Source organism: Myotis brandtii, unplaced genomic scaffold (assembly GCF_000412655.1).
Source record: "Myotis brandtii unplaced genomic scaffold, ASM41265v1 scaffold59, whole genome shotgun sequence".
NCBI lineage: Eukaryota > Metazoa > Chordata > Mammalia > Chiroptera > Vespertilionidae > Myotis > Myotis brandtii.
Window position 1 is genome coordinate 6,371,671 of NW_005370223.1, and position 12,842 is coordinate 6,384,512.

At 38.8% G+C, this 12,842-nt stretch overlaps 1 protein-coding gene across 1 annotated transcript in view; it reads left to right on the top strand.

Annotated features, from left to right (window-relative positions):
- The first annotated feature begins 412 nt into the window (after nt 1-412).
- The window catches only part of ATP6V1C1 (ATPase, H+ transporting, lysosomal 42kDa, V1 subunit C1), a 17,462-nt gene continuing 5,032 nt past the window's right edge, over nt 413-12,842 (top strand). The window contains exons 1-7 of the mRNA XM_005879290.2: nt 413-583; nt 1,323-1,390; nt 3,794-3,879; nt 5,292-5,386; nt 7,669-7,760; nt 8,792-8,890; nt 10,068-10,136. Of these exons, the coding sequence (XP_005879352.1) occupies nt 452-583; nt 1,323-1,390; nt 3,794-3,879; nt 5,292-5,386; nt 7,669-7,760; nt 8,792-8,890; nt 10,068-10,136 (641 nt within the window). The 5' untranslated portion in view covers nt 413-451. The remainder of the gene's footprint in view (nt 584-1,322; nt 1,391-3,793; nt 3,880-5,291; nt 5,387-7,668; nt 7,761-8,791; nt 8,891-10,067; nt 10,137-12,842) is intronic.

Sequence of the window (12,842 nt, forward strand, 5' to 3'; positions counted from 1 at the left end):
GCCACACTGGCTAGGGCTGAATTTTTTTTTATTTTATTTCATGCTTTAAAAGTTTAAGAGAAACTTAAAAATATTTGACACTCTGACTTTTGTGGAATGTAACTATTGGTGATTGGTATTTTGGGTAGTCTATCTTCTTAAATAATTCCCCTTTTAGGATGTTTTGTAATTTTAAAAAAAATTAGATACTTAATGTATTAGGTCTTTATCATCTCTTTTATATTATCATAAATATATCACCTTTTACCATTTATGTGGATTTACTTCCAAGTAAGTAATTTTGACTTTGGGATCATATGTCAGTGGTAGATTAGTTTTGAAATAGGTTATATTTATCACTTATCCTGTGACTCTGAAGTGCTTTAGAAGCAAACGATACTAAATTTATTTTTTGTTTTACTTTGTATTTCAGAGTCTCTGTTGATTTTGGAAGAAATACCCGGTAACAAACATGACTGAGTTCTGGCTTATTTCGGCTCCTGGGGAGAAAACATGTCAACAAACATGGGAGAAGTTGCATGCGGCAACCACAAAGAACAATAATCTTGCTGTTAGTTCAAAGTTCAACATTCCTGACTTAAAGGTAAAACTGCACTCTGCAGCAGTGTATGAGTTCATCATGAAAGGGAGGACAGTGTATCTCTGCTTCCCTTTTGGTAGAAATGGGATACCCAGGTTCCTTCTCTGGCCATTGGCATAATTTAAAACCTGTTCTTGTTTTTTCCAATCTTCAGATTTTAGATAATAAGTAAATTGAGATTTTAGAAGTGAGCTACCTAAACAAAATAACATTTTTTCCTAAACATTTATACTTTTCTAAATTGTAATTTAAATTGTAATGAGAAATCTTATAAAAAGATTTGATATATATTTTGGGAGTTATGAATTCCTTCAAGACACTTCTATAGACTATGGACATTTCTTCCAAAACATGCTCATTTACACACACACAGTTTTGCATATAAATTCAGTTACAGACCCTCTAATGCAGTCACGGATCTGTGCTAGGAGCTGCTATTGTAAACCATGGCTTCAGACGATCCACCGTCACTGGGCAGGACAAGCAGAGGCATAGGCCTGCCTCTGCAGAATTGTCATGTCTTACACAGTGCTTATACCCCTGCATTAGAGGATTATCTTGTACGTGTAATAGTTTTGAAATGTCTGGCAAACTTTTTTTAACCACACTTGCACATTATGAAATAAAAAAAGGAGAACTTAAGTTTGTGGGCCCTTCAAATTAAGATGTTGTACCATCTTGTAAAAAAAAAAAAAGAGAGAGAGAGAAACCTAAGTAATAAAATGCTGTATTGCCCCTCTAGGTTGGCACACTGGATGTCTTGGTTGGTTTGTCGGATGAACTGGCTAAACTGGATGCATTTGTAGAAGGGTAATGTACTTATACGCACAGACTAGAGCAAAATGAAAGTCACTGTTACCAGGCTACTAGACATTTGGTTTATTATCATACATAGATACTCTGCTTATTGGAATGATTTTAGAAATGTTGACTCTTTTTTTTTTTTGCAATCTACTTTATGATGATACTAGAGGCCCGGTGCACGGATTCGTGCACTGGTGGGGTCCCTCAGCCTGGCCTGTGCCCTCTCACAATTTGGAACCCCTCAGGGGATGTCGGACTGATGGTTTCAGCCTGATCCCCGCAAAACAGGCTAAGGGACCCTACCAGTGCACAAATCCCCCCCTTCCCTCTTCCCTCTGAGATTCATCAGTCTGTTCCATGTTTCCATGCCTGTGCATTGAGCATCTTCCCCCTGGTGGTCAGTGCATGTCATAGCGAACGGTTGAACGGTTGCTTAGGCTTTTATATGTATAGATAATTTCCATACAATAAAATACACCCGTTTGAATTGTGATGTTATCATTTTTATTGAGATATACTTTACATGTCATGCAATTCACCTATTTAAAATGTACAATGCATTGATTCTTAGTATATTCACAGAGTTGTGCAGCCATCACCATAATCAACCTTAGTATATTTTTATCAACCATGAACATATGCACATTTTTGAATGTTCATAGCAATGGTTCTGTTTAAAAGATACTTGTTAATTTATAGGGGAATAATAGTTTGTCTCCTTTGAAGGAATAGGTGAATTTTGGAGACACAGCCAAGTGTATGTACAAATCCCAGGTTAAACATGTTGAAGATTTATGGCTTATATTTTTTTCTGAAATTATTCCACTTCCTTAGGTTGAGGTCATTCAAATTTAGCCCTTCTGTCAATTTTTCTGGTCCTTATTATTGGTTCTTGTGCAGGAGTTTCTGAATTTGTCTTTCAATTTACCCTTCCTGCCATTGAGCACACAGTCATCAGATTGTCCGAGCCCTGTTCTGACTATGTTATCCCTCTCTCTAAAGTCTAACATCAGAGGCTATCTGTCTGCAGTCTGGCCCAGCCTACCTTCCCAGCATAACATCCCCTTCTCGTCAGCATGACATTCCAGGCCGTCTGGACTGCTCATCATTCTCTGATTGCCTGTTGCTTTTCTACCTCTCCTGGTCTTGACTCATGTGCTGCCCTGTGGCAAGAGTATACTTTCTTCCTGTCTAGTCATCCTTTCAAAACCATTCCTTTCCTTCGTTACCCAGTTCAGGAGCCATATGCTTGATTACAGTAGCTGGGAGTGATCCCTTTTTCCTTTATGCTTCTCCTTCTATAGCTTGGTAATCTTAGCTGGCACTTACCACAGATTGCTTTGTATTTAGTCATTTGTATATTTTGGTAGCTCTCCAATTCAACTTTAAACAATGCGAAGTTAGTGATTTTGTCTTGTATACATTTGAATTTCATCCAGGGCCTAGTGGCACAACTGGATAAGGGAAAGAACACCAGACAGCAGAGTCAAAACACCACATTTCTAGCCACAAATCCGCCACTAACTGGTTTTGTGATTAAGTCACTTATTCTCTTTATAATTCGATGTCTTTACTTATAAAATGAAGAAATTGACAGGGTGATATCTAGGTGCCTCAGAAGTTTGGCACTGAGGTTTCTTGTATATGATTGCTTCTTGCAAATGTTGCTGAATCATTACTGTTGCTTGTATTCTGTTGCCTACCAGCTCTCTTTCATCCTAAGTGAAAGCATATAATTGGTGAATGCTCACTAGCTCTCTGCCTCCTCCTTTGTTCTTGGTCCTTGCAGATCCATTGCCCAGTTTTTCAGTTTATAATATATGGCTATTTACAAACTGTTTCTCACTACCTTTTCAGATTAATATATATATTTCATGTAGTCTCTTTGAAACTCTGTGGTTATTCAGTTGAGTTTTGCATAAAACAAAATTTTGGTCCATTTTATCCTTGAAACATTATTTAAAGAAGTTATGACCCATTTGTTTTATATTATATAGATACTAGAGGCCCGTTGCAGGAAGATTCCTGCAAGAGTAGGGCTTCCTGAGGCCGGAGCGAAGCAGAGAAGGGAGCGAAGCTGGCCGAGGCAGGCTTCGCTCTCTTCTCCGCTGCCTCGTTCCCTCCCATCTCCGCTGCCTCGGCTCCCTTCCTTCTCCGCCACTTCTCTTCGCTCCGTGCCTGTGTATGCAAATTAACCGCCATCTTTGTTGGGTTAATTTGCATATCACTCTGATTGGCTGGTGGGCATAGCGCAGGGATGGTCAATTTGCATGTTTCTCTTTTATTAGTGTCGATGTGTAATGGGAACATATATAGTCAGTTTCATATCTTTATGTAGTGTGTTCATTGTATAGCATGGAATTTGGGTCTTTCTCCTGAAAATTATTGTTGATTTTCTTTTCTCCCAAGGGTGGTTAAGAAAGTGGCCCAATATATGGCTGACGTATTGGAGGATAGTAAAGATAAAGTCCAGGAGAATCTGCTGGCAAATGGAGGTAAGCTAATGTCTCATGATTTGATGTTGACTTGTACAAAGTGAATGACCAAGCTACAAAAACAAAAAAGAGTTTGCTTTGTGAAATAATCCTTGATAATAAAGATGTAATATGCAAATGGTCATTACATAACGACCGACCACATAACGACCGGATCAGGGATCAGCAGAAGGGTGGGTCAGCGAGCTATAAGTGGGCAAGTGGGCGGCGGAGAGCTACAGGAGGGGGCAGGGGGAGCTACAGGAGGGCGGCAGTGAGCTACTGGCGCACAGATTTGTGTGCAGGCTACTAGTAGCTTTATAAAGGTGGCTTTGACATCATTGTTGTCATTTGTACTGCATTTGTTGTTTGTTATGAAATACCACTTTAGCATTTGCTTTATTTTAAATTAAGCTGATCTTTAGTTTTATGTCATTACAATACAAAATAACCTTCTATTCTGTATTTCCTTCTATTCTGTATTGCCTACTATAAGGTCACTAATGTGACATTGTTAAATTAACATTTGTTAAGTAGAGCCCCAGGGTGTCATGGGATGGTGAGCCACTGTTCAACAAAAGGGAAAGTGAAATAGAGAAGTTTATTACTCTCAGGTCCTGGAGGAGGTAGGGCCCATGGAGAGGTCAAGGCAGGGTACAGGCCAGAGCATCAGGACACATGCCTTTAATAGGGTCTGTGGGTGGAGTGCTTTGGGATTCCCAGGCTAAGTCCTGATTGGTCAATTGAGACCAAAAAGAGAGGGCTTATCTAAAGGGTACACAGGGGAAGGCCCTGGGCAGTGGGGGATCAAGCAGAGTTCAATTAGGAACTTACACTTGGTTGTGACTCTGGAGGCTGTTATTTATGGCTGTTATGGAGGGAGAGGTAGTGTAATTTCTAGGCCCCTACAGGCCACTTGGCCACACAAAAGGGATGCCGAGGCAGCATTATGGAGTAGTGTGGTCAGACTCTCAAAAGTAGCAGTATTTTGCCTGGCCAGTGTGGCTCAATGGTTGAGTGTTGACCTATGCTCCAATAGGTTACAGGTTCTTGGGTTCAATTCCTGGTCAGGGCACATACCGAGGTTGTGGGCCCGACCCCCAGTGTAGTGCGTGCAGGAAGCAGCCAATCAATGATTCTAATCATTGATGTTTCTACCTCTCTCGCCTTTCCTCTGAGAAATCAATAAAGATATATTTTTAAAAATATTTTTGAGTAAGTATAAAAGATTCAATCAAATTGCAACATAAAATTTTGATTAACTGATGTTAACATATGTTCCACATTTATTTAATCAGAACATTTCAGAAATGATGATATATCTTTACTGATTTTCCAAATGCCAATTTCAGATATCTGAATGTTTACTGTGTAGCAGACTACAAAAAATTCTATTGCTTCTCCTCAGTAATTAATTTATTTCCTTATTTCAGTTGACTTGGTTACTTATATAACAAGATTTCAGTGGGACATGGCTAAATATCCAATCAAACAGTCTCTGAAAAATATTTCTGAAATAATTGCCAAGGTAAGATAAAAAATAACACAGGTAGGACACATCAATTTATAGTGGCTACTTTCATTTTATAAGCATTTAGCTATGGAAATACGCTTTAGGTTTTGACAAGGCAACTTAATTACAGATGATTGATACAAACAGGAGCTACCCTAACTACAACTTTACTAAAAAAAAAGATGTTAATGAGTATAGCACTTTCATGTGTAGAGTATCCAAGTTGTATAGTTTACTTATTTACATAGTTCATTTAAATATTGCATCAACAATGGTAAAATAAGAATCTTTAAAATTCTGTAATTATCGCTTATACACATTTTAAGGGTAACTGAGGTGTTGTAGAACAGGAAAATGGAGTCTATTAAGGATTTATGAGTCATGTAGATGGCAATGGCCACTTAAGTATGTTTTATGTGCAGTGCTGATTTAGATGTTAAACTTTATGTGTTCTCTGACGCCTTCTGACAGTCATTATTGCTTCTCTACCCAGAAGGACGCCATGCTCATATACCACATGAATCTATGTACAGTTTCAGAGAGTACACAGATCCTGAAGCCCATCCATGAACTCGCTGAGTTAAAAGCTCCTTTTATATTGCAAAGTCCTGGAGCTTGAGAAAAAATGTAAAAGTCTTACCTGAAATTATAACGAGGCAAATAGACAAAGAGCTATTTGTCAACATTTTTATGACCTGGCTAGGGTGAAAAGTATGGTTTAAACTACTTGGACAGACTTTGCTTAACCCTCTATGATTTTACTTGTATGGTGTGCTCTATAGTTAAATGTAACTGAATAGATTATCAAGGATTTTAACTAAAATCATAAAATTCAATGAACTTGAGTAGTTTGATAATATAAAATGGTGTTCTTACTATGACTGAGCCTTATTTTTTTATTCTTATCAAGGATTTAGTGTTCTTCTTCCTGATACTATATAGATGAGGAAACAGGCTCAGAGAAAGTCAAGGGACTTACCAGTACACAAAGCTAATAATGGTAGAGCTGAGTTGAAACTAGTTTTTCAGATGCTGTCAGGATTGCTGAGTGGTCAAAGGCCTCAGACTCAAGGTGCTCAAATGTGAAATCTGCTTTGCGTTTTCTCCCTAAAGTATTAGTAATTCTAGTCATCTTTTTTTTTAAAAATATATTTTATTGATTTTTTTCAGAGAGGAAGGGAGAGAGATAGATAGTTAGAAACATCAATGGGAGAGAAACATTGATCAGCTGCCTCCTGCACATCTCCCACTGGGGATGTGCCTGCAACCCAGGTACATGCCCTTGACCGGAATCGAACCTGGGACCTTTCAGTCCGCAGGCCGACTCTCTATCCACTGAGCCAAACTGGTTTCAGCATCTAGTCATCTTTTTGAAAAATCAGCTTTTGTAAAATTTATAAATAAATTCAACTACAATTCAGAGTATATTGAGAAAACAGTTTGTGTAATAATAGTAATAATGGAATTGTGAACAATACAACTTTAATTGAGTTCCTTTGGGAATTAATTGAGGCCTTTTAATTAGTAATCTCTAAACTGGTGGCCTAGATTCCATTTAGGTTTAAGAAGTAATATGGTAGCCGAAACCGGTTTGGCTTAGTGGATAGAGCGTCGGCCTGTGGACTGAAGGGTCCCAGGTTCGATTCCGGTCAAGGGCATGTACCTGGGTTGCGGGCACATCCCCAGTAGGAGATGTGCAGGAGGCAGCTGATCGATGTTTCTCTCTCATCGATGTTTCTAACTCTCTATCTCTCTCCCTTCCTCTCTGTAAAAAATCAATAAAATACATTAAAAAAAAAAAAAGAAGTAATATGGTAAATAATTAAAATACATGTGGACTAAAACATTATCTTTAGTAGAAAATATTCATATGGAAATTACCATGGTTATTAAAAATAAAGTAGGTTATTTTAAAAATGACCTTATGAAGATGTGCTTTTAAAATATTTTTACATTAGGAACTAATTGTTGTTATTTTTTAAAGTTAGTGTTTAAGTACAGCTACTTTAATTGTATTAGTAGAGGTGGATTTAGGAAAATCTTGCTTATTTTATTTATTTTTTATTGATTTTATTTTATTTTTTTATTAAATCTTTATTGTTGAAAGTATTACATATGTCCCTTTTTTTCTCCCATTGACCCCTTAAAAGCCACCCCTGCTCCCCACCCCCTACCTTAGGCCTCCACCACCCTGTTGTCTGTGTCCATGGGTTATGCATATATGCATACAAGTTCCCTCTGAGATTTGACAATCTGTTCCATGCTTCTTTGTCTCTGGGCCTATTTTATTTTTAAAGGGAGTGACTCAGATCGACAATGACCTGAAATCTCGAGCATCTGCATATAATAACCTGAAAGGGAATCTTCAGAATTTGGAACGAAAGAATGCGTAAGCATATCAAGTATTTGTGAATATTAAGAATTAGAGAAGCACTCTAGTGTACACTGAATGAGATATTGTTGGGGTTTAGTAAAGTTCCAGCTGTTTCTATAATCAAAGTGGTATTTTTTCACTTCATGGAGAAAAGTGTATTAATTGAGTCTAGTCAAAACAGATGTGAGGTTGATTTATTATACTTGTTTCATAAATAACACCTGTGAGTGCTGCTCAAGTGCTCAGCCCTGCTTTATTCATTTGGTAGAAAAATGTCTAAAATTAATTGTTTCAAATCAAATCATAGTTTAATTGCACAGTCTGCTTAAAAGAATTCTATAGAGGAATTCTTTTATAATCCGATATTCATTCTTTGTTTTCCAAGTTTAGGTGTTTTACACCTTAGGTTTTCTTAAAATCAAATACACTTCTGGTTGATCTCCTTGTAGCATGACTACTACAGGGGTAGCTTTAAGCACTTAACTGTTGAAGTTAAGCATTTATATCCCAGAGGAAAAGGTGGTTGATATATTTACTGTCAGTGGTGCAAACAGGCAAGACATTTTTATTATGAAAGGATCCGTACTGGGACACTACATGAAGACCGATTGGAAGAGTTGATTATTGGGTTAACTAACCAAAACTGCCTGGTAACAAAAGATACCCAGGGGGAGGGAGGAAAACCAAGGTATAGATGATATAATTTCATAATTATGATGAAATAGACTTCAGTTGATATCTAATGAATAACACTTTCCCAGTCAAGATATTATAAATGTAATCAACAGAAGACCCATCTTCCAATAATTAAGGCAAACACAAAGGCAGACACTAGAGACAGATTTTGATAAATGTTGCCATTTCCTTCATTGCAGGGGTGAGAAATAGCTAAATTTTGAAGACTTATAAAATAAAAATGTTAACTAGACTAATGCCTCTCTTGAGATGTCTTTATAGTGTATGTGAATATAATTAGCTTGCTGTTTCTTTCTTGTGTTATGGGAGCCCATAATTATCAGCCTAATGATTTTTTCCTTCTTCCTCAGAGGAAGTTTGCTAACTAGAAGTCTCTCAGAGATTGTGAAGAAGGATGACTTTGTTCTTGATTCAGAGTATCTCGTCACGTTACTGGTTGTAGTTCCCAAGTATGTTTTTTTATTAAAAAGATTTTTTTACCTGTTAAAATACAAGAAAAATGTTTGTATCTGACATTTTAATTTGAAGTTTTCCATAAAATCCAAGTGTAAAGGGACTCGCACTGAAGGGTGCCAGGTTCGATTCCCTGGTCAAGAGTTGCAGGTTCCAGAGCTCATGTGGGAGGCAACCAATCGGTGTGTGTGTCTCTCTCTCTCCCCTTCCCTCACTCCTTTCCCCTCTCTCAGAATAGCAATGGAAAAAATATCCTCGAGTGAGGATTAACCACAACAACAAAATTCAAATAAAAGAAAAGGAAGACTAATTACCTAGTTTAAAAAAACACACAACACAGAAACTAAGGGCTCCAGAAGTTGTATTTCGTGTGAGTTATGTAACTCAGCCCTGCTGTACTGGAACACTGATTTTTTATCATCAATTTCTGTGTATTTGTGTTTTTATAATATATAGGAAAATACCTTAGCCCAGATAAAAGATTGGTCTCATTTAACCTTTATTTAAAATTTGTGTTTAAAACCAGAAGTTTTCACAGTTTTCTGTATACAGTAATTGAAACATAGAACCTAAGCACCTTAAACAATGGATTATTTTCTGTCCTGATCTACAAATACTAAAGTTCTTTATTTTAAATTACAGACATAATTGTCACTTTCCACACCCCCAAAAGCCAGTGTTCTTTAGAGAAGGGTGTTGCACAATTCGCTGTGGCAGCATAGTTTGCTGTCCCTTTATTTACTGAACACTTCCTGGTACTTGGTGCTTTCAGTAAATACAGTTCCTTCCAGCCTTTCTTAATGGCCCTGAAAAGAAATGGTCATGGTTTGTCATGCATGGCCTTTTTCTTTCTTTTTAAAAAATGAGGTAATATACTTCAACCCGAAAGTTTGAAAGTAGTTGAGAATCTATACTTTACCTTACTTCCTTTCTAAACTTCGTTCTGGGCTGTGTCTGCTTTGCAGTAGTTCCTGGATGTAATGTAGTTCCCGTTTCACTCAACAAGTGTGTTTGAAATTCATTCTCAGTAGGATACTTGAATATTTTGTTAAATAGGTTTGACGTATACTTACTATAGCCACATTTCCTGTTTGTCCCATCCTTTTTCTCCACCTGGGTATGGCAGGAGGTAGGACTTGTTTTCCCCCAGTACTTACTGCACCTTTCCTGCAGGTTAAACCACAACGACTGGATGAAGCAGTATGAAACACTAGCCGAGATGGTCGTTCCCAGGTCTAGCAAGTAAGTCGGAGTCTTTGTAAAACCCGTTTCTTTCCTGGAATTCCTTTTACAGTCTGGATGTTGGGTTAGGAAATGCCTTTATGTCTTTCCTTTGTGGTAAATTTATATTTTAAAATCATCTTTTCACCTTATCAGTTAGTTATATTAACTCCAGCTGTCATACTTTTAGACCTGGGATTGCACAATCTGGTTGGCCCGCTCATGTTGACTGGTACAGACATTTGAGGCCACAGAAGTGAGGTGGTTTGTCCAGAGTCACACATCTGTTCATGCAGGGCCAGTACTAGAACCCGGGTCTCATGTGGCACTTTCCCTGCTGCTACCTTCTGAAAATTCTTTTTTAAAATATATTTTTATTGCTTTTAGAGAGGAAGGGAGAGGAAGAGATAGAAACATCAATGATGAGAGAGAATCATTGATAGGCTGCCTCCTGCACGCCCCACACTGGGGATTGAGCTCGCAACCTGGGCATTTGCGCTGACCAGGAATCAAACCGTAACCTCCTGGTTCATAGGCCGACACTTAACCACTGAGCCATGCCAGCTGGGCCAGATGTTGATTTTTTTGAAACCTAAACCACAAACCAGTGCCCATCATGAAATATTTTTTTGGAGGGAGCTTGGTGAGGGAGGGGGGCTATCCCTTTCACTCACACCAGCCCTTCCCATGGTAAACTGAAGACTAATGTGTCTTGACACTAGTTTCCCACGGAAGCTCTTTATCCTGACAGATCACACCTCTTATACCTCTGTGGGCATTAAAGCCATAGAGGCTGACTTTGTCTGGGAGGCAGGGGAGGGAGGAGAAGGACCCCATGCACACGGTATGTCCCCACAAGTTGTACATATGCCAAGCCTGGGTTCCAGGGGAGTGGTGTGTAGGCTAGATAAGTAAGCCATGATTTATTCTAAAGGAAGGACTTTAAAATATTACTTTAGAACCCGGCTGGCATGGCTAAGTGGTTGAGCATTGACCTATGAACCAGGAGGTCACGGGTTTGATTACCAGTCAGGGCACATGCCTGGGTTGTGGGCTCGATCCCCAGTGTGGGGCGTGCAGGAGGCAGCCTACCAATCATTCTCTCTTATCATTAATGTTTCTCTCTCTATCCCTCTCCCTTCTTCTCTGAAATCAATAAAAAAAAAAAATATAAAAACAAAACACTAAGTAAATAAGTAAATAATCTTACGTTGGAGATGTTCATCTTTTAAAGGCACTATAGTAGTTTCAAAGAAAAAGTGTCAGGCAGTAACAGGTTAGCCCAGGCAGTACCAGTCTTCTGAACGACCTACAAGTGCTCATGACCACCTGAGAGTCCCAGCCCTTCCTCACCCAGTGAAGACATCTGTCCTACTCTGTTTCTCAGCTCAGAAGTCATTTGGAATCACTGACTTGAAAACTTACTGTCTAAATGTAGTCAAGAGCAGAGCAGCCGTGCAGCCAGCACCGGGACGAGGGTGGAAGGTCAGTGCCTGTGGGGAGACAGGCTAGTGGGTTAGTCTGGAATCCTGTCCGCTGTTTAGGAAAGGTCTCTGTGGCTTGGTGCTGGGTGTTTTGGTTATCATAATAACTAACATTTTGGAGTAATTACTATGTGCTAGTCATTGTTCTAAGTGCTTTATTTTTAACTCAGTTATAAGCAGTAATAATACTTGTGGCTTTTTGGCATGATACTTGGGAGGAATGAAGATGAAAGTGGAATTCTGAGGTAGGAGAATAGATTGAAAAAATACTATCTCAAACCTGAAAGAAACATTTATTTAAAAATGCATAAAATCTAGACTCATATGGTTCAGTGGTTGAGTGTCAACCTAGGAACCAGGAGGTCATAGTTCCATTCCTGGTCAGGGCACATGCCTGGTTTGGGGGCTTGATCCCCAGTAGGGATGGGGGGGTGGTGCAGGAGGCAGCCAATCAATGATTCTCTCTCATCATTGATGTTTCTATCTCTCTCCCCCTCTCCCTTGCTCTCTGAAATCAATAAAAATATATTTAAAAATGCATAAAATCTAGCTATTTGCAAAATATTCTACCTAAAGTCTTCAAGTATTGGACAATTTGAAATATTGCCATTATTGTGTGTTATGTGCATGGATGTGTATAAATGCCATGTCAGTATTACAGCCAAGAAAGTGGAGGCTGGGCTGCTGCTCTGCTTCTTTTGTAAAAAAAAAAAAAAAAAAAAAAAAAAAAAGCAGTTCGGAAAGAGGTACTTGGCATTTATGCTTTCAGAATTACCACTTTCCTTTTTGTCTGTCTGCTTTTGCTTGTTAAGGTAACTTGAAAGGGTCAGGTCACTGGTTCACCTCTGCCTCTGTTGTCAGAAACAAACTCATTGCTGCTTCATGGAGGTTTTAATTCAAGGAGCTGGAGTTCCAGATGAGGCACAGGAGCCTCGCTAGGAAGACCTAGAAAAAGACGCACTAGCCACTGTGCACAGGACACTTTCTCTTGTTTTGGGACAGAGGTTGCAGAGATCACTTTTTAAAAAATATATATTTGCCGGAACCGGTTTGGCTCAGTGGATAGAGCGTCGGCCTGCGGACTGAAAGGTCCCAGGTTCGATTCCGGTCGAGGGTATGTACCTGGGTTGCGGGCACATCCCCAGTAGGAGATGTGCAGGAGGCAGCTGATCAATGTTTCTCTCTCATCGATGTTTCTAACTCTCTATCTCTCTCCCTTCCTCTCTGTAAAAAATCAATAAAA